This window comes from Chiloscyllium plagiosum, chromosome 2, assembly GCF_004010195.1.
Source record: "Chiloscyllium plagiosum isolate BGI_BamShark_2017 chromosome 2, ASM401019v2, whole genome shotgun sequence".
Lineage (NCBI taxonomy): Eukaryota > Metazoa > Chordata > Chondrichthyes > Orectolobiformes > Hemiscylliidae > Chiloscyllium > Chiloscyllium plagiosum.
Genome location: NC_057711.1, coordinates 33,720,020 through 33,742,258, shown reverse-complemented (window position 1 = coordinate 33,742,258; position 22,239 = coordinate 33,720,020). Strand labels below are relative to the sequence as shown.

At 40.8% G+C, this 22,239-nt stretch overlaps 1 protein-coding gene across 1 annotated transcript in view; it reads left to right on the top strand.

Annotated features, from left to right (window-relative positions):
* The first annotated feature begins 1,611 nt into the window (after positions 1-1,611).
* iqgap2 (IQ motif containing GTPase activating protein 2) overlaps positions 1,612-22,239 on the top strand; it is a 351,441-nt gene continuing 330,813 nt past the window's right edge. Inside the window, exon 1 of the mRNA XM_043702704.1 lies at positions 1,612-2,542. Coding sequence (XP_043558639.1) covers positions 2,500-2,542 — 43 coding nt within the window. The 5' untranslated portion in view covers positions 1,612-2,499. The remainder of the gene's footprint in view (positions 2,543-22,239) is intronic.

The window sequence follows — 22,239 nt, the reverse complement described above, 5'->3', positions numbered from 1 at the left end:
GGGATAATTTTTTCACACAGAGGATGGTGTGCGCATGGAATGAGCTGCCAGAGGAAGTGGTGAAGGCCGGTACAATTACAGCATTTAAAAGGCATCTGGATGGGTACATGAATAGGAAGGGCCAAGTGCTGGCAAATAGAACTAGATTAGGTTAGGATATCTATTCGGCATGGACGAGTTGGATTGAAGGTTCTGTTTCCATGCTGTATACCTCTATGACTCTATGACGGTGACTGCTGTCCAAGATGGAGCAATGGATGAGCAAATGGTGAGCTGAAGTAATCAGATAACCATTCTGACACTCACATTGGGAATCTTGGCAGAATGTTTCCATCTGGTGAGTGAGAGAATGGGAAACTGAATATTAATGAAGTAAGATTAGGTAATGATGAGGGCGATAATGAGTGGTAATCCATAGAAATATCCTTCCAGCTGTTCACAAGTTCACAAGACCATCTAACACTTGATTGTAAAATGACATTTCTGATCTGGCTCAAAATGATTCCAGTGAACATCTCAGCTGATTTTCCCAACATTCTCATCAGGGGCCATGTCTCTCTGGGGCTGGGAAGATTCCACCCATAAATATAAATTCATGACTTGCAAGCTGAAAGCAAGCACAGAGTAGCTATGAGATGACTAATGAGATGAGAAATAAGAGGTATCAAGTACAATGCATCTGGGGTGCTTTGTTGTTGCATCTGTCAGAAATGTTGTCCTGTACCAATGATTGCAATTATTGTTGATACTGGACAAGTCATTTAAAAAAAAAACCCAGATCTCACAAACAGCAAATACATCCATTGCTTACACCACTCATCATTTTTAAAATCTCGATTCTATATACTTAACACCTTTTCTCCAATGAGAACAATTTCAGCTCATCAAGTATAAATGGAAGTCTTTTATCCTGAAATCATTCCTTTCGATTTTCTCTGAATCATCTCCAAAAGATCAATGTTCTTTTAAACTCCTGAGTTATGTACCCATTATTAATCAATGATTAATTTTCAAAGTACCAAGTTCTGTTTTTTAACTTTGCCGTACTTCTTTTAGTAGTATAAACCATAAATAAAAATCAGTGAATTTTGAAATCTTAACAAGATGAGAGAATAAAATTCAGGTGAAAATTACATGTGCGTGAACTTTGTTTAACAATTTTGTTTTTTTGATACTAGCAAGTACTAGCACTTACAAGGTATCACTTACAAAGTATCACTTTTTGAGTGTACAGACATCTGAGCATGCATTGTACTTGGGGTATGTTCAATACATAAAGAATCTATGTTTAGTTTTAGCTATGCGTAACACTGAAGGAAAAATGACAAGATATTTCCGTCTGAATGAAGAAGTCCATCAAAGGTCCATCTTCTCAATCTTGTCAGACACTGTACGATGAGAAGGACATTGGGAAATGGGAACATTGAAATGGTGACAATAAAAACAGTCGATTGTAACTTTCAACAGGAAATCAGTCAGAATGTATCCCGATCCCATGCAGGTTTCTTTGTTGGAGACCTGGATCTAATTTGTTTGGAACTAGTCAGCTACTTGCCCATTCCAAATGTAAAATGGTAGCTGACTGGCACAGAGAGCTAAACATTACTCCTTTGCTACCATTAACACTCCACTTGTCTTTTGCTTGATGCACCCTCACCAACAACATAAACACAACTACTCAGTTTTATAAGTTCAATGATTACAGCTTCAGATAGTGGCAGTATGTCTAAATATCCATGATATAACAACATAGTGGAAATGACAATGGCTTCCTTAAGTGGTACATTAATGAGTTGTTGGTGGCAGGAGTGTTATTCAGCAGTCTTTCTCCCGAGATAGTATTCTTGAAGCTGTGCTCATTCAGGCAAGCATGGCCAAGAGAGTATTCCATCACACCCTGAACTTGCGGCTTGAAGTTGGTGGAAGGTTTTTTAAAGGAGTCAAAGTTGTTCACTGCAGAACGACCAGCTTTCAGCTGAATATTGTTGCTGCCGTGTTTATGAGTCCAGTTAACTTACTGGTCAATTAGTGACTGCTAGTCGAACTACCAACGTAACAAAACACCGTGCAATTATCCGTAAACATTCCCACTTCCAACCTGACTGTGTTAAAGAAGGTTATCTCATACTGAGAGTGGAAATCCTATGGGAGTGAATTCTCAAGTTGCTTGACGGGGGACATTCTCAAACAGTTTCCCGTGGGCCTGACACCCCCAGTCACCAAAAAAAACGTGCAGTTCAGCGCCAGAGTGTGTGGGCTTGAAAGCTGCTGAAGAGTGTAACGGGCTGTGTAAGCCAACAGGGGCCGCTGCGAGAGACACAGTGGCCGGGGAGAGGCGCTGCTCCCCACGGTATAACGGGACGGTGAAGGAAACCTAGTGCAGTGAGAGCAGGGGAGGGTGAGGGGGAAGGAGAGAGAGCGGCAGAGAGTCACTGTGGGACGTGGTGTGTGTATACATTAGGACAATCCGGAGCGTGGAGTGAGCGCAGTGAGGCGAGGATGTACGAGGAGAACCTGACTTTGCACAGACCCCGCTATGGATGTGAGTAATCTTGTTCCAAGCTCTGAGAATGGGGAGGCGCTGGCACCCTGCAACCCCGCGCTACTTTATATCCACAACACGCGACTCCCGAGCAGTCTGCAACAACTTTTGCCACAGAAATTGATACAAAGATGCAAACGACATTTAAAGCAGTCTGCTCTATCCTGGAAGGGTCATTCCAATTCTGTGGCGTTAAGCTAACCGCGCTCTGTGTCTGGAATATTGATTTTTTTTATTTTAAGCTTTTTTGTGTGTGCGGCTTCACAAGAGGACGTGTCTTTAGATTTCCGGTTTCCTCTCGAAATTACTTTTTTTTTCGCGTGTCTCGCATCTTTGCTTCGTTGAATCTGAAACGTGTCCCTTCACTCCCTTAAGGATTTTTTTTTTTAAAAATTCAATTGCAATTTTAAAACTTTTTTTTTCTTCTGGCATTTGTAAACTTTGAACATTGAAGGGGAGAGTGCGCCCCAGTTGCTCTCCCTGCCGAGTGGAATTGAATCAGAGACGAGATGTGGAGGACTGAAGGCTCCTCCTGTGTGCGTTTGGGGACTCCCTCCCTCCCTGAGTACACTCTCACAGGCAAGGGCACGGATACCTTCATAAAATGCACTTTGAACGCATGGCAGCTTCTGTGTTCTGGACACTTCACATGTTTGCAGCCTCTAATTTTCAGTATTCTTTCACTACCATAAAGATGTGCACAAATCTTACCGACTTGAAGGAAACTGACTCAGCTTCTCCCTTTTTCAATAGGGTGGGGTGGTGACACAAACCAAAAAGGGAAATTACTTTCAACCACCTGTTAACTAATTTGCATGTTTTGAAGCCTTCATTCTCTCAATTTTGTTCGCTGATAAGAGAACAGCAGCAATGCCACCCCCTCCCCTCTTGTTTTAAGAGTACTCATACTTTTTTTTTGTCAGAACGTCCAAGAAACTTTCCTACAATTATTGGTGACACCACACGTGGAGTACTGCATACAAATTTAGTTTCTTTGCCTGGGAACGATATTTTGCCCCAAATAGATGCAACATCTCGGATTAGGAGATTGTTCTTTGATTTGAGTAGCTTGACTTTGAGGTTTTTAAAAGAATGAAAGAGAAGGTAATTGTAATTTGTAATGGCTCCACAGGGTACAAGCTGGGACAATGTTCTCTTTGGCCTTCTGTTATATGTTTGTCTGCTGTCCTTGATTAGACAGTGAATGTAGATTCTGTTGTAAGATTTCACAGTAAACAGCAGGCACTTTGAATGGAGTTGGGACCTGAAAACTGTTTTGAAATCTGTGGGTGTTTTAAATCATGGAAGATGCTGGCCCAAGTGTTCTTATAAGGGGGTCAGCTATTTATTATTGAGATAAGACATTTCTTCACTCAAATGATTGTGAATCTTTGGATATCTCAATGTTGGATGGTCACTTGTTGCATACATTCAAATTAATAAATTTGTGAAAACTGAAGAAATCTATGAAAATAGGAGTCATGATTTGGAGATGCCGATGTTGGACTGGGGTGTACTAAGTTAAAAATCGCACAACAACCTGTTGGACTATAACCTGGTGTTGTGTGATTTTTAACTATGAAAATAGGTGTATTGCTATTAAGAACAGCTGACTGGATTAGCCATAACTTCATTGAATGGTAATTTAATAAATGCCCAACACATTCTTATGGTCAAAAGCATGTAGAAAAATAATATGCTGCTTCTCTGTATATTTAGGGTTAAATAAGAGCATAGACTTTTTGGGTTGCCCACTTATCTGAATGTTATTTGTTTAAGCAGGTAAAACATAAACTTTACAAACTTTGAACTTTAGCCCTGGACTTTGACCTGCTGATGTCAGCAAACGTCAATCCTGTATTTTGCCCGTGGTGTGATATTCTTGAGCATAATTTTGATGTCTTGAATTTAAAAAAAATATGGTTTTCATTGAATTCATCTAACATTTTAGAAGTTTGAGGTTATTCTCCACTTGTCAGTCCCAGTCATGGAGGTGAACAATTTTGTTAATGATTTGTGGACCTCAGTTAGGGAACTATGGGGAGAGCTATGTTTTGATTTAATTATTTGGAATGGATACGGGTTGGTACTGTTACGGTCACATTTCTTTGATTCCATGTCATTTAAATAGTCATTAGACTTTGCCAGATAATTTATTTAATATTGTTTATAATTTCTACTCACTGAAGGAGTAGTGGCCTGTCACAACATAACTAAATGCCCCAAGGCCCACCGGAGCAGTTCATTTATTCTTTCTTGGGATGTGGGTGTTGATGGCAAAGCCAGCATATGCTGCCCATCTTGAGTTGAACTTGAACTGAATTGCTTGCCTGCACACTTCAGAAGGTGGTTAACAGCAATTACACTGTAGCAGACCTCACGTATGCCAGAACAGGTATGGATGACATGATCCTTCTCTAAAGGACATTGAACCAGATGGATTATTATAGCAATTGCTGATAGTTTTGTTGTCAGCATTACTGAGATTAGATTTCAAAGCCAGTTTTATTAATTGAATATAAATTCCTCTTGATGCCATGTCAAAATTTGAACCATATCCTCAGAGTATTAGCTTGGGGCCCTTAGGGAAATTGCAATGGTCACCCATGTTACTCTGTTCTCATTAGTATGAAACAAGCCAAATAAGGATACATTAGGTCAGATAGCAAAAGGCTTGGTCAAAGATGTAGATTTTAAGAAGTGCCTTCTGTGACATCAAGATCAGAGATAGAGGGAGGAAAGATCAGAGCTTAGGTCCTTGACATCTTCAGCTGCCTATGTCCAAATGCAACATCTGGACAAGATCCAGGCTTGTGCTGACAGTGGCAAGTAACATTTCTGTGACACAAATGCCAGGCTATGACCATCACTAATATAACCACTGTCCCTTGCAATTCAATGGTCTCCACATCGCTGAATCCCCCACTATCAACATCCTGATGGTTGTCATTGACCAAAACTCAACTGGACTCACCACGTAAACACAGTGGCTACAAGAGCAGGTTCGAGACGAGGAATACTGAGGTGAGTAACTCACCACCTGACTCCCCAAAGTCTGTCCTCTGTCTGCAAGGCACGGTGACTCACTGGTTAGCACTGCTGCCTCACAGCGCCAGGGATCTCTAAGGCACTCACCATTCTGACTTGGCAATATGTTGCTGTTCCTTCACTGTTACTGAGTCAAACTCCTGGAATTCCCTTTCGAATTGCATTGTGAGTCATTCCACAGCAGGTGGACTGCAACATTTCAAGAAGGCAGCCACCACTTTCTCAAGAGCAACTAGGGATAGGCAATAACTGCTGGCCTGGGCAATAACTGCTGGCCTAGACAATGATGTCCACATTCCGTGAACCAATTTTTAAAAATCAGGGATATTCAGCCCGAATTAGGTAAGTGCTAGACAAGGTTACAGTAATTTGCCTGGGGATAGGAATGAGGCATTGGAGAGGTTTCAGGAGGTGATCAAGAATTTTCAGGGCAAGATGTTGGTTGACAGTATAGATCTGAGCACAGGGGTGAAACATAACTGGGATCAAGTCTGAGTGAAGATGCAAGCAGCAAAGTCAATGGAGAGGGTAATGTGGGAGACCAGCCAGGACTGCATTGAATTAGTAAGAATGGAGTAACAAAGGAATGAATGAGTTTTCACAGTAGAGAAGTTGAAACAGGGATGAAATCTGTTTATTTTCACTTCTTTAACCTAATACCAATTCATGCCACCATGAAGATAGGTTTGGAAGCTTATCTTGGTGCCAACTAAGACAGGAGAAAGTGAGGACTGCAGATGCTGGAGATCAGAGCTGAAAAATGTGTTGCTGGAAAAGCGCAGCAGGTCAGGCAGCATCCAAGCAGCAGGAGAATCGACGATTCGGGCATAAGCCCTTCAGGAATGAGGAAAGTGTGTCCAGCAGGCTAAGATAAAAGGTAGGGAGGAGTGAGTTCATCCCTTGTGGTTGGAGTTACGTTGATAGGGGAGGAAAATATATTACGTTGATAGGGGAGGGAAATATATTACATTGATAGGGGAGGGGAGGGAACCACAAGGGATGAACTCAGATTTCTTCAGTTTCCTCATTTCCCCTCCCCGAACCTTGTCTCAGTCAAATCCCTCGAACTCAGCACCGCCTTCCTAACCTGCAATCTTCTTCCTGACCTGTCCGCCCCCACTCCGGCCTATCACCCTCACCTTGACCTCCTTCCACCTATCGCATTTCCAATGCCCCTCCCCCAAGTCCCTCCTCCCTACCTTTTTTCTTAGCCTGCTGGACATACTTTCCTCATTCCTGAAGAAGGGCTTATGCCAGAAACATCGATTCTCCTGCTCCTTGGCTGCTGCCTGACCTGCTGCGCTTTTCCAGCAACACATTTTTCAGCCGACTACACCAAGGTTGTGAATGAACTATTGCTAGGGAGAAGAATGGAATTGGTAGCTCAGGAGGTTGAGTTTGAAGCAGGGACCAAAACCAACTACTTTAGTTTTTGCAGTGTTTAATTGGGAGGAAACTGTATTCAATTCCGATCAGTAGTCCAATAGTTTAGCAACATTGGAGGAATTGAGCAAGATAGTAGTGAGGTAGCATTGGATATTATCAGCACTCATCTGAAAAATAGCCATGCTTTTTGATGTTGGTGAGCAATAGAAAGCATGCCAGACGTAAAGATGCAGGTGTAGGAAGGAAATTGAGGTGGAGAAGCCATTGTGTTGCACATAGGAAAGTTCTAAGCCTCAAGTTACAGTTAATGAATTCACAGGACTCTGAATATGATGATTGACATTAGTATGTTGAAATCTCAGTCTTAATGTTTGACTGAGATATGAACTGGTGGGCTAATGAAAAGACAACTAATTACAGTAATTGTGCAGTTTAGTGACATTGACATATTGTGCTGTGCATCAGATTGTGGTATGATTGAAGGAACAAATCATGCCCTTAACAGCCGAGGCCTTTATGACACTTCTGCAAATCTTCAGTGTGAGCTAAACTTAGTATTGTGGAAGGAAACAACTGATCCAATTAACAGAATTGAATATGAACTCTATTTCAGTCAAACGTTTTTACACCATTTGAACTCCAGTATGTTTGTGTTGGTGATTAAAGATCTCAGATAATTAGATTAAGTTTTAAATTTCTGATTTGCACATTTTCATGTCAGTTTTGGTATGATTGTGTATGAAATTGAGTTTTACATTTCAAATATCTGCACTCCAAAAGCTTGCTTATGAATCTTCTGCAATTCAGTTGGATACTGTCGTAATGGTCATAGTTTTCACAGCACGGAAAGAGGTCCTTTGGTCCTTTGCACCACTTATCAAACTATTTATTCTGATACCATTTTTTGGCGCTTAGCCCGTAGCCTTGTGTGCTGTGGCACTTTAGCTATTCATCTAAATGTCTTGAAGTTTCCCACCTCTACCAGCATTTTAGGCTGAGCGTTCTAGATATCCATAAACCTTTGGGTGAAAAGCTTTCTCCCTCAAAACCCTCAACATTTTGTGCTTTACCTTTTAAAACTGTATCCTCTTTGCATCTGTATTTAAAGCCTTCACTGTAAAGGCAGTATGCCATAAATCTTATTTACCTATCCTTCAGCCTTCAAGGATCTGTGGACATGCACACCAAGGTCCATCGGATAATCTCTAAGTGCTAGGCTCCTGTTCAGTGTTAACTCCCTTGCTTTATTCTCTTTGTCTGTTTTTTAAATTAAATTCCATTTACCCCTGCCCAGTTGCCACTATTGGTGTGATTGCAACTAAAATATCTTCAGACTGGCACAGTAAGGCAGAATGGCTATGTTTTATAAGTTGATAGGGCCTGCTTTGTCTAGTGTGATAAAGTTCACGAGACGACATGGTTGAATGAAAAGAGGATCTTATCTTGTTTAAGACATAGTTAATTGTATAATATCAGGTACAAGTTACATTTATACAATAGATATTGTTACAAAAATTGAAGAAACCTGGAATGATTAGTCTGTTGTCTTTAAGATCCATAACTGTTCTGATTTCCCCAGCTCTGTCCTTGTGATGACATCAGTTTGGGTGAAGCTTAATCTCATCTTCAGCATTAGCCCTTTTAGAACCATTCCATATATAACAGATACTGAAACATGACCTGATAAATGCTAGGGGATTACTTGGCCGTAGGTACAAAATACCCCATCTGAATGAGAAGCAGGCGTAGACCTGTCAGCCCATTGAACATGTGCTGCTCTTTGGTAAAATCATGACTGATCTGGTTTTAGCTGCAACAATGTATTCTGGTATACTGTTATAAACTTGTTAGTCCAGAATCTATTTAACTTTGCCTTAAATGTATTCTCAAACCTTTCCTCCGTTGCTCTCTGGGGAAGGGACTACGCGAATCTCATGACCATTCAAGAGAAACAAAAAGCTCCTTGACTCCATCTTAATTTGAACATGTTCTGCCTCGTTCCAGTCTATCCCACAAATGAAGCATACTTTGGTTTCTCCTTGTGAAGTCTCTTCAGGATTTTATTTTAATAAGATCACCGCTTATTGTTCTAAACTGCAATGGATTGTAGATCAGCCTGCCAAACTTTACCTCATCAGACAATTCCACCGTCACCTCGTTCCAGGCATCAGTTAAGTGAACCTCATTAGAACTGCATCTAATAGCTGAGGTCTCTTCTGGAATACTGTGTCCAGTTCTGATTGCCAGTTATAGAAAGGATATTATTAAGCCATAGAGGGTTTGGACGAGATTTACCAGGATGTTGCTGGGTATGGAAGGTTTGAGTTATAAAGAAAGGCTGGAACTGTTTTCACTGGAATGTAGGAGGTTGAGAGGCAACCTGATAGAAGTTTATAAAATAATGAGAGGTACTGATGGAGTTAATAATGGTTGTCTTTTCCCTAGGATGGGGAATTTCAAGATTCTGGAGGGCAATTATAACATTTAAAAGACATTTGAATTAGAATGTGAATAGGAAAAATTTGGAGGGATATGGACCACCAGCAAGCAGGTGGGACTAGTTTAGACTGGGATAATGTTCTGCATGGACCTGTTTCTGTGCTGTCTGTCAATCTCTATGACGCTAATACATTTACTTCTGTCCTTAAGTAAGGAATCAAAATTGTACTGTATGTAAAAGTGGCCTCACCAATGCTCCATACAACTATAATGAAATAATCTACCTTTGTATTCAAGTTCCCTCACAATAAACAACATTTGAGTTGTCTTGCTAATCACTTACAGTACTTAAATGCTAAGTTCTTTTTAATCATGTACCAGAACACCCCTCTGTCTCTGAGTTCTGCAATCTTGATCCATTAAAATATGTTGCTTTTCTGTTCTTCCTGCCAAAGTGTACAAGCCGAGCGAGCAGGAGGAGGCCTTTTGAGCCTGTCCTGCCATTCAGTATAATCATGGCTGATCATCTGACTCAGTACCCTGTCCCTACTTTCACTCCATACCCTTTGATCCCTTTAACCCCAAACATTATGTCTAATTCTTCTTGAAAATACTCCATGTGTTTTGGCCGCCATCATTTTCTGTGGCAGAGTTCTGCAGGCACTCAACCCTGGAGGTGAAGAAATTTCTCCTCATCACAAGTTTACTTTTACCTGCTTTATACTACATCTGGCAATTTTTTTGCCCATTCTCTTCACTCAACTATATCCTTTTGTACCATCCTTCTGTCATCTTTGCAACTTACTTTCCAACCTATCTTTGCATCGTCAGCAAATGTAGCATTTGGTCCTTTCGCCTAAGTTATTACAATGGATTGTAAGTAATTGAGGCCTCCAGCACTAATCACTGTAGCTCTCCATTTATTACATGCCAGCCTGAAAATCCATTTATGCCTACCCTCTGTTTCCTATTGGCACAGAGGATGAGTTAATTTGTACATTATCCCTACCTTTTTGAATTAGCTGGATCTCCGCTAGTGAGTTAGTTTGTATAACTGGGCCAAATAGGGGAATGAATGAGCTGCTATTTGCTGTAATCTGCACTTTTGTAGCAGCATGATGAGGACTGCCTCAGTTCCACTGTGATTAAGCCTGTTGTCAAACATCCTGCCAACATTCTTGCCACAGCTCTGATGGGAATCAAGGCTACTTTTTATGAGGGGGGTATGTGTGATTGTGTGCCAGTCAGTACTCTGAATTACAAAGAGTGAGAAGATTCTCAAAGCAGTAACAGCTGCTTGAAGTGAAGGCCAGAAGACAGTTTTGGTGGTGCACTGATGACTACTGGTTACAACGAGGCCAGAATCTCAATGCTGTTCAATGTTGGGAACTGAAAGGGGCATATTCAAAAAAAGTGACAAGTCTGTCAGCAAAGGAGATGGCTCCATTGGAACCGAATGCAGGGAGAGCATCACCAAATGTAGTAAACTGTTGGGAAGTTGAGTGAACATAATGTTGTTGTACATTTAAGCTTAATACTGTAACCACAGAAACCCAAGACACTGTTGAAAGCTGCTTTTCAATGGTAGAACTGGATGTTGAACCTATGGTGGAGGAGGTGAACAAACTATTGATTCATTTCTCCTGTGAAAAGTTCCAGCTGCTAAGGCTTTACTGCCTGAACTCTCAAAGCAAGGGAATTTGGGTCTCCTACAACTTGGTGGGCAGCACGGTGGCTCTGTGGCTAGCACTACTGCCTCTCAGCACCAGGGACCAGGGTTTGATTCCAGCCTCGAGCAACTGTGTGGAGTTTGCGCAGTCTGTGCGGGTTTCCTCCAGGGTGCTCTGATTTCCTCCTGGGGGCTGAGTCTGGGTGGGATGCTCTTTGCAGGGCTTCCCCCTTCTGAGCTTTGAGGGAAAAGTATTTTTCTGCACTTGCCCTTTTCAGATTGCAGTTTCTGGCTGAATATAGCTTCCCTGAATTCCAAGCTCATTTCAGAACTGGCAGATCTACAACTGACATAATCTTTTCAGCAGCTGTAAGAGAAATGTGATCAACAACGGAGCCCAAAGGTCCAGACAAGATAAACACAGGATGACCAGAGAGCCCAGAATAAGGGGTCACAGTTTAAGGATGTGTGGTAAGCCATTTCGGACTGAGATGTGGAGAAATGTCTTCATCTAGAGTGTGGTGAGCCTGTGGAAATCTCTTCCACTGAACATGATTTGAGGCTAAAATATTGAATATTTTCAAGAAGTTGTTTATAGTTCTTAGTGCTAAAGGGATCAAGGGGTATGGGCAGAATACAATCGGATGATCAGCCGTGGACATATTGATTAACAGAGCTGGCTCAAAGGGCTAAATGGCCTACTCCTCCTCATATTTTCTATGTTTCTACATATTGATTGCTGTTTGCTTGAGTTGGGCCTGATTCGTCATGTATCTTTGACATAACATCAGTAGCTACTAAGCAATATTTAATAAACCTACTGAATAATTGAGGAGCGTGACTTTAAGCATTCAGCAGCTTTAAAGCACACAACCAATCACTGTCTCTTCAAACAGCAACCAGCAGGGTGGTATAGCCGCTCTGAGCTGACTAGTAAAAGCTCCAGTCAGCTCCAATATGCTGGCTGTACTGGCGAACTGAAAGTCATCAACTCTGTCCCAGAGTATAATGGTTCAACAGAGCTTTTACCACAAAAGCTGTAGGTGCATAGTAACATCATCACTTGCAAGTGTTTGGCAAGCCATGCACCACCCTTGCTTGGAATTACATGCCTTTTCTTCACTTTCACTGGGTCCAGATCCTGAACCACTCTTCTTAACAGCAGGGTGAGTGTGCCTATACCAGATGGATTGCAACGGTTTGAAAGGAATTTAGGGATAGACAACCAAAATGTTTATTTTAATTTTTCTGAGAAAGATAAACAATTATTGTTCATTATTCTTTTATAAATTAGGATGTAGTGGGCCTTTCGTATCATTCTTTCTGAGAATGAGTGCACTTACTTGGTTAAATGTTCAGCATTGTAATTAAAAACATTGAGATGAACAGATGTCTTGCATTGGCATTGTGAGAAGCTGGAAACTTTAGTGAAGCAAGGCAAGTTTGAAAAGAGATTAATTATTTCTAAGAAATGCAGCAATGCATTTGAGATGATCCATCACATTTAGGTGTGTGCTGGTTTGACCATCTTCCTCCGATAGATGAAGGCTGTGAACCCAAAGACCTTCTGGACTGTGAATTGGCCACTGAGTCACAAGGACATGGTTGAGGGGTGACCTTGATAGAGGTTTATAAAATCATGAGGGGGGTGGATAGGGTAAATAGACAAGGTCTTTCCCTGAGATGGGGAAGTCCAGAACTAGAGAGCATAGGTTCACAGTGAGAGGGGAAAGATATAAAAGAAACCTAATGGGAAACTTTTGCATGGAGAGGGTGGTACATGTATGGAATGAGCTGCCAGAGGAAGTGGTGGGGGCTAGTACAATTGCAACATCTGGTTGGGTATATGAATAGGAATGGTTTGGAGGGATATGGGCCAAGTGCTGGCAGGTGGAACTAGATTGGGTTGGGATATCTGGTCGGCATGGATGAGTTGGACCAAAGGGTCTGTTTCCATGCTGTACGTCTCCATGACTGTAAGACACCAGCAACTGAGAGATGAATTTGACAGATATTGATATTAACAACTAGGAGATAGTTGCTGACTGCTGTATCTCTGGAGTCTGACTGTTTGGAAAGTCATTGGAGGCAGCAAGGAGTTACAAAATGCAAGATTAGTTGAACAAAGGGACCAAATAAGAGTCACAGAGATGTACAACACAGAGACACTCTTCAGTTCAGCTCTTCCACGCTGAACTGATATCCTAAATTAATCTAGTCCCATTTGCCAGCATTTGGTCCATATTCTCTTAACCCTTTGTATCCTTGTGTCCATCCAGATGCCTTTTAAATGTTGAAATTGTACCCACCTCCACCACTTCCCAAGCCAGCTCATTCCATATCCATACCACCCTCTGTGAAAAGGTTGCCTGTTAAGTCCCTTTTAAATCTTTCCCCTCTCACCTTGAACCTATGCCCTTGAGTTGTGGGCCAGTAGTGCAGAGAATTGTGCCCTTCCTCAATCTACTGCCATCAAACCTAGCAGCGATTGCCATGCCAGAGTGCTGCTGCTGAGCTACATCAAGTGATCTTTAAGTTTGTGCTGTAGTTTTTCTTTACTCATACAGGGGATGTAGATGTTACTGGCTGGGCCAGTGTTTATTGTCCATCCTGAGTTGAGAAGGTGATGAGCTGCCTTCTTGAATTGCTGTAGACCATTTGTTGTCGGTGCATCCACAATGCCATTAGGAAGAGAGTTCCAGCATTGTGACCATGAGCAGTGCTATCATCTTGCAAATCAGAAGGCTGCCATTCCAGTGAGATGGTTAATTTTTTTTTAAAAAAAGAAGAGGCAAGCAAATGGTTTGTATCGGTTTTCTTTCTGGTAGCTTTTTGCTGTGTATTTGGTTGCAAGACATGCCTAATGACAGACTTTCACAAACAATGTTGGCATTGTTTGCATAATATCCATAGTTGCAGAGTTGTGTTGCTTTTGTCAAGCTTAGCATTAAGATCTGTTGGGAATGTAGTGTACAGTTTAAAAACGTGTCTCTTAATTTTCTTGATCCTCTGGGCAAAAAGTTCCTAAGTTCCAGCTCATTGAGGATGCAATTCGGGTCAGACAGACAATTGATTATTGGTTAGAGTTGTTCTGAGAAATGGTCAACAGTGGAACACTGGGGCAGTTGTGTTTTGAAATTGATTCAGATGTTTGGAAATTTGTATTGGGGGGCCAGAGTCCAGCAACTCCAGTTTGTCACATGACTACTCAATCTCTGTGTTCTCTGCTCATTAATGCAGAGCTAAGAAAGCTAAGGCAACGATTTCTTTCACATAAATCAACAATTGACATTACGTTGTTTCAATAATTGCATTGGCATCGGCTAATGTTGGTGAATCATAAGTGTAAGATCAACTTGAAATTAGAGCTGGAACTAACTCACTTCTAGTTACACAAGTTGACTGGGATTTTTTTTTGCATTTTGTTTGTCTATATTACACATTATCACCAGTTGATTTAGCTTTTATTCTCCACTGAATCTTGTAATAAAGTGGATATAATCATTTTAAGAAAGTATATTGAGCCAGCCAGACTAAATACTGCTACAAAGGCAGATCAGAGGCTGGGAATCCTGCGCAGAACAGCTTTCCTCCTAGCTCCCCAAAGCTTATCCATCATGTGCAGGGCACAGGTTTGGAGTGTGATGGAAAACTCCACAATTGTCTGGATGACTGCAGTTCCAAAAAATGTTGTGAACCTGAGACTTTTCTGGACAGAACACCATGCTTGTTTTATACCCTATCCACTATTTTCAGTATTCACTCCTCCACCCTCAAAGGACAGTCTCAGAAAGTTGCATTACAGAATATCGCCAAAGTTCCTTTAACGGCAACCTCCAAAGCTGAGACTTTTACATCTTGGATAAAAGCAGTAGATACATACTAATACCATCACTTACAAGTCCCCAGGAAACCTCTGTGACAATGTTGTCACTTTAAAAGGTTATTTTGTCCTGGGTTGTCTTTTGAGGTGCCGAAGAGTCTGGGGGGTGGAGTTTTTAAAAATGACTTAATGATGGAAGGGGAGCGGCCAGTTCTCCCAGTTCAGGTTTTCATTTTTTTTGCTATTGGCAGTCACAAGATGTTTTGAGCACCAGGAGGGTTGGAAACTTCAACAAAGGATTCCTAACTGACTCTCTGAAATCTCTCTGGATGTTGTTCCCTCCTGCCTGGAAGAATCTGGGTTTGAATTTACCTTTTTGCCAAGGGGTGTGTTTATGGAATGTTACTGTATTGGAACAGTTAATCAGTAATACTTATTGTACCAGGTTGGTTAAGTTTTCCATTTGTTAAGTTATTTTAAATTCCGTATCCTTTTGTTCATGTTTCAACTGTAATGTTTTAAGTAAATTGTTTTGCTGAAAGCGGAGTGGTTTGACCAGTTGCACCAGACTGGCAACACCCTCTTCACATCTGCCTTTTTAAAAAAAAGTTAGGGTCTAGGCTACTTTAAAATATTTTGAAAGGGTCTGGCCTGGTCCATAACACTATACACCAATTTTACTTGGAACTATATTGCCTTTCCTTCACTGTCACTGGGTCCAGATCCTGAACCATCCTTAACAGCAGGGTGAGTTTCTATTTCAAGAAAGAATAAAAGGTATTCCTTGGAATTTATAGAATTGTTGTTGTTTTTCTTAAATTAGAACAAAGGGAACATATACCCTTCAGTACCAGGCTGTCTGAGACTGAGTGCACTCAATCACTTGGTTAAATGTTCAGCATTGGAAGTCAGAACATTGACGAGATGAACAGATGTCTAGCATTGGAGTTGAGAAGCTGGGAACATAGTGAAGCAGGAAAAGGTTTGAAAACAAATTAATTGTTTCCAAGAAATGCAGCACATCCCTTGAGATGAGCCTCGCTTTCATTTGTCTTATCAATACACTTGTTGAGGACACTGAACTTTTTCTGTGTTGAGCGTGTGGACATTCAGCTAGTTCCACCATATCCTGTAGTTGTACTGTGAAAAGTTCACAATGTGTTCAACATATAAACACAAGTTGTACAAATTTATCCCTTGCCTTATGAAGAGGTTTGCGCTGTAGCAAACTTGTTTGTCAGTGAGCACCCTTGAGCGATTACTTGAAATTTCCATGCCACAATGATGAGATTAGGAAACCATTGAAGAGCAAGTAATATGTTCCTAGCTTGTGTTGGTTTTTAATCTGCTTGACTTTTCAGTGAGAGGAATGGTGTATTTGTTGAACTGAAGTTCAAGTTGCCCAGAGTTCTTCCATTGTGGTCTTCTATGCTTGAATCTTGATGTGATCCTGCACAACCGAATCCAAAGATCCACCACATGTATATTCGTACTAAATGGATTGTCAGAGAGTGATGTAGCTGATGAAAAATCAAAAATAAAAAGCCTCTGATTGGAGGACTTTGCATTAGTGTTTACCAAGAGTTTGCCACAGCTATGGTAAATGAGTAGGAAGTACCAGTTTATTAGATATTGATGAGCAATCAGCAAGTACAGTAGCTAGTTGACTAGTCTGAATTGAATGGAACCTCGGTTGTTGAAGGAAGTGAGGATCGAAATTGCAGAGGTGTTAGCTGCAATTCCACAACAGTCCTTAGCGAACTGGTGGTGCCAAGTGATTGGAAGTTTATAACTGCCTATTCTTTATAGGGCTTGAAAGACCAGACAATAGTTTAATATTAGTTTGTTTTTAACAACTATTTTCAAAAGGCTACTTCATCACACCACCGTGTATTCTGGCCTCGATTTCGGCCGCAGGCCTGCTCCAGCAAAGTTCGGCTTAAGGACCCTGCAGCCTCTCAGACTCAACATTTGAGTTCAATAACTTTTTTTAAAGCCATATTCCGTCCTTCCATGTTTCTTAGCCATCCCCACGTCTAGGCCCTATCATGGGGCAGGGATCAGTTGACACAGCCAACTCACTCTCACCCATTCTTAATCTTATCACTGCATCACATGGATGGCTTTCAGTATAACCTGTGCATACTTTCCTACTGTCAGCTTTCATTATCATTTATCATTTATTTAGCTTCTCTGATCCTGGCTGACTATCAACAATCCCATTGTCTGTTTGTCCCTTCCATACCTTTCACTATTCCCTTCCCACCAGCCCTCGAAGATGGTTGGGCCAAGGAAATTACGCCGAGGAACTCCTGCAGTGATGACTGCCCTCCAACAACCACAGCCATCTTTCTGACTGAGCTAAGGTTGACAAACATGTTCAGTTACTACATACTTACTACATACTGTTCTAGTTCTTTCTGTTTTCTTCATTGAATTTTGTTTTCTCGTTATGTACCTTGAGTTTACCTGTAACACTCTAGAGTCCATTTGTATGATTTGGAATTCTTATTGTCTTTTTATTGTGGCTGTCTTCAGGTATGAGCATATCCTTATTTCTCTTATTTCCTTTCACTAAGCATGAAAACTTTTTTTCGCAAATGGTCCCTAATGGGATCTCCTTGGAGTCTCAGGTCATCGCCTTGAGCAGGTTTTGATTGGTTGATCCATCAATGCTCTAATTTATGTCCTAATTTGAAGTATGCCACTAATCCACAGATGGCGTCTTATGTAAGTGTAATGTCTGCTGTTGCAAAGTGTGAGTCATACTTCATTATTTCACAATGATTTGACTTTTATAACTGGGTGGGCAAACTTTCTAAACAGATTTTGCAGAACAGGCTTCCAGATTGACTTCTCTTTGCTCCATTTGTTTTGTCACTGTTTTATAATTTCATAGCTCAACCACATTCAGCAGATGAGAGAGTTTGTACTAAATGTCGAGTAATTCAAAACTGTCCTGTTCTTGCTTTTTCCACTGATGTCTTTTATTTTTGTTCTGTCTCCAGCTGTCAAATTTCCTGATTTCCTCTTTGGTGTCTTGTGACAGAGACTTCAACAGCTGGTAAATTTCAAAATGTAAAGTCACCCATGATTAAATGATCAGATTTGGAGCTTATTTGGTGACCCTTGATTCGCTCCTTCAGAAAATTGTGCTGGATTATAATCTCGTGAGTTGGTACTAAACTTTGATAGTTCTGAGAGGAGGTCACTGGACCTGAAATGTTGACTTTGATTTCTCTTCGCAGATGCTGCCAGACCTGCTGAGCTTTTCCAGCGACTTCTGTTTTTGTTTCTAAATTTTGGCAGCTTATGCAACTGCAGAGGAAGACAGTGTAATTTCTCTCCCTGGCCTGTTACTCCAGTCATGTTCTCATAGAATTCCTGCAGTGTGGAAGCAGTCCATTCAGCCTGTCGAGTCCACACAAACTCTTCAAAGAGCATTCCACTTGACCCAACCTCCTATCTGTGTAACCCCTGCATTTCCTGTGGCTAACCCACCTAGCCTGTACCTCCCTAGAAACTATGGACAATTTACCATGGCTGATCCACCCAACCTGCATATCTTTGGACTATGGGAGGAAACTGGAGAACGTGGAAAAAATCCACGCAGACATGGAGAGAAGGTGCAAACTCTGAATCGATAGTTGCCTGATGCTGGAATCATTCCTGAAGAAGGGTTTATGCCCAAAGCGTTGATTCTCCTGCTCCTTGGATGCTGCCTGACGTGCTACTCTTTTCCAGCAACACATATTTCAGCTCTGATGCTGGAATCGAACCTGGGTCCCTGGCACTGTGGGGCAGCAGTGATAACCACTGATGTCAAATCTACCACCTAATCCAGGGGTATCAAGAACAGATATAGTTCTGCCCCTGTACCTCCCCTCAAAATAAACAATTTGACTGAGATCAGGTTGAGGATTGCACTTGGGGACCCAATATCGGGATAATATTTTATACATTTGCACATTTGGTTTAAATTCCTTCCTAAAACATCTTACATGGAAAAGTTATTTTTAAATTCTCCACAGACACTTTTAAAAATTGTGTTCTGCAGATTACTGAATTGTGTTTTAGAGATATGGTGTCTTGAAGGATTTCGCATGGAAGAGTTCTGTTTGCAATGCACTGTCATGTGTTTGTGTGTCAGAAGTAGACCACAATCTCTCTCACACCATCTGGAATCGTGTTGTTCCTGTGAGAACAGATTGTTTAGAGATACTCTGCTTTCACGTGATATCAGTGAGTTGTTTGCAGGATTGTTCTGGATAGAAGGGTTTTAACTAGCCTTTCGTTCAGTCACCAAAAACAAATGATTTGAATGGCTGTGTCGCTGTTTCAGAAGGAAAGCAGAAATGAGAGAGCATGCTTTAGGTGGAGTATTACATTCTATTAATCACATTCTATCTAAAGCAAGTATGTTCCCCTTCCCTGAAATAAACATTTACTGAAATTTGAGATTTATGCATCAACCTTAATGAATTGAATTTAGAGGATTAAGTTTATATTTAAGATGTTATATAGCAATGAAGTAACATGGGTGAATATAGATGCGAAATTAAATTACATAAAATTTTTAAAGGTTTTGAAAATATGCTTGCTTGGGAGTCATTGGCTTGGCCAGCATTTATTACATATCTCTAATTGTCCTAAAAGGCGTTAGCAACCTTTTTGGACCACTCAGGATTGAGAATTTATAGAGGAACTGAGAAGGAAACAAACTTAATTTTGGCATAAAAATAACAATGTTCGATTCAGGGAGGGAGAGTGAAGAAGGACCAAACAGGAAAAAGTTTCAAAATTTTGACATGAATATTTTTTTCTTGATTCCTTTATGAGATGTGGGTGTGACTGGTTGGGCCAATGTTATTGCCCATTCCGAGTTGCTCTTAAGATGTTGGTGAGCTTCCTGAACTCTGCAATCCATGTTCTGTAGGTAAACCAAAAATACCCTTTGGGACAGAATTCCAGGAGTTTGTCCTAATGGCACTGAAGGAATGGTGATATTATTCCAAGTCAAGATGGTGAGTTGGGTGCAGGTGGTGGTGTCCCCATGTATCTACTGCCCTCATCCTTCAAGATGGAATTGGTTATGGGTTTGGAAGGCACTGTCTAAGGATCTTTGGTGAATTGCTGTAGTGAATTGTGTAAATAGTACACAGTTCTGTTGCTACTGACCATCCGTGAAGAGAATTGGATGTTTGTCGACATGGTACCAGTCAAGTGGGTTGGTGTCAGGCTTTGAGTGTGTTGTTGGAGCTTAGTCATCCAGGTAAGTGGAGAGTGTTCCATCACGCTCCCAACATGTAGCTTGTAGATTATGGACAGGCTTTAGGGAGTCAGGAGGTGAATTGTTCATTGCAGGATTTCTGGTCTCTGACCTGTTCTTGAAGTCACTGTAGTACTATTTATTTATTTATATTTATCATCTTTTATTTTTGTAATCTGGTTGTAAAGTCTGAAGGAGAGATGAGACAACACAAGTTAATTTTCAGTGTCAGAGCAACTGATTGGAAATAATTAGCAGTTGCCATATCACCTGAGATGACTTCTGCTACTATTTAGTTTCCTTAAATATCTGTCATGCATTTAATTTTTAGCATGTAATTAAGCAAGTTCCCGACCTACAATGGTGAGGTAGAGAGCAATACATTATATTTGGGAAGGTCATGACAAAGCATGCAATTTAGTTCATAACTTTTTGATATTGTCAGCACAATCTCATTGAATGACAGACCAGCCTCAGTGGGTCAAATGGCTGCTTCTGCTCCTCTGTCCCATGATATGGTACTAAATTTTGATACTTCTGAGAGACTTTGACTTCTCTTACAGACGCTACCAGATCTGCTGAGCTTTTCCAGCGACTTCTGTTTTTGTTTCTAAATTTTGGCAGCTTATGCAACTGCAAAGAGGGACAGTGTAGTTATAAAGTAGAACTTTATAAGATTATGTTTAAAATCTAACTTTAAGTACAATAGATAATCAAGAAGGGTAAAGTCATACTAATCAGTGTTATTGTAATTGTACTCTAATTGAAGCATTTAGAAAGCTAAGTGACAGTTTTCACACCTTGGTGCAAAAGTTGTACAGTGCTCTGTCACAACTAATGTTAAAAAAAACAGAAAATCTGTTTTCTGTACTAGCCACAGAGGGAAGTACTGATGAGAACTGGTTTTGTTCAAGTAGACAGGACCTGTTAAGGAACAAGGAGCCAGTGTAGTAGGCCTGACTGCTATTATTTGGTTTGGGAATGCTCAGAAGGTTAGATGGAATAACTTTCAATGGACACTGGAAAACACACTATCTCTCATGGTAGGGAAAAGAGAGCCTCTTGGGAAGGTGGAGGGAGTTAATCTTCAAGGTTACGTATTCCCTGTAGCAAGCAGTTAAAATGCTTCATAAGCAGTTTGATTGTGTTAATGGAACAGTGGTTTGTTTTCCATTTTGGTTTGGTATATTTGTTGCCTACTGAGCAATGTTGAATATTTTGATTTTGAATCTGACACTGGAAATCTTCTAGGAAGTTTTGGTCTCTACAAAGATTATAATATTGCATTTACTTTGCATCTGTTACTCATTCTGTCCCATTTATACAGAAATATTGAAGGGTTCCATTAGCCTCCCAGTTGTCACAAGGAAATGGTCAGAATAGGAGGAGGCCACACAACCCACCTAAACCTCTTGTAATTAACTAAGATCATGCTGATCTTCCACCCCAACTACCTGCTGCATTCCCAAAGATCTTTGTGTACTGAGGAAGTCTAGATATATCAGTTTCAGTCTTAAAGATATTTATCAGCTTGGTAGCCACAGCCAGTGAGAATTCCAAAGTTTCACACTTCTTTCAGTGAAGAAACATCTCCTTGTCTCAGTGCTAAATGGGTGATCCCTTACAACTGAGAAATAAGAAAAGGATGATCACCTTATTGGGATTGTATTATAGATCCCCCCCCCCCCCCCAGTAATCAGAGGGAAATTGAGAAACAAACTTGTAAGGAGATCTCAGCTACCTGTAAGAATAATAGGGTAGTTATGGTAGGGGATTTTAACTTTCCAAGCATCAACTGGGACTGCCATGGTGTTAAAGGTTTAGATGGAGAGGAATTTAAGTGTGTACAAGACAATTTTCTGATTCAATATGTGGATGTACCTACTCGAAGGTGCAAAACTAGACTTACTCTTGGGAAATAAGGCAGGGCAGGTGACTGAGGTGTCAGTGGGGGAGCACTTTGGGGTCAGCGACCATAATTCTATTAGATTTAAAATAGTGATGGAAAAGGATAGACCAGATCTAAAAGTTGAAGTTGTAAATTGGAGAAAGGCCAATTTTGA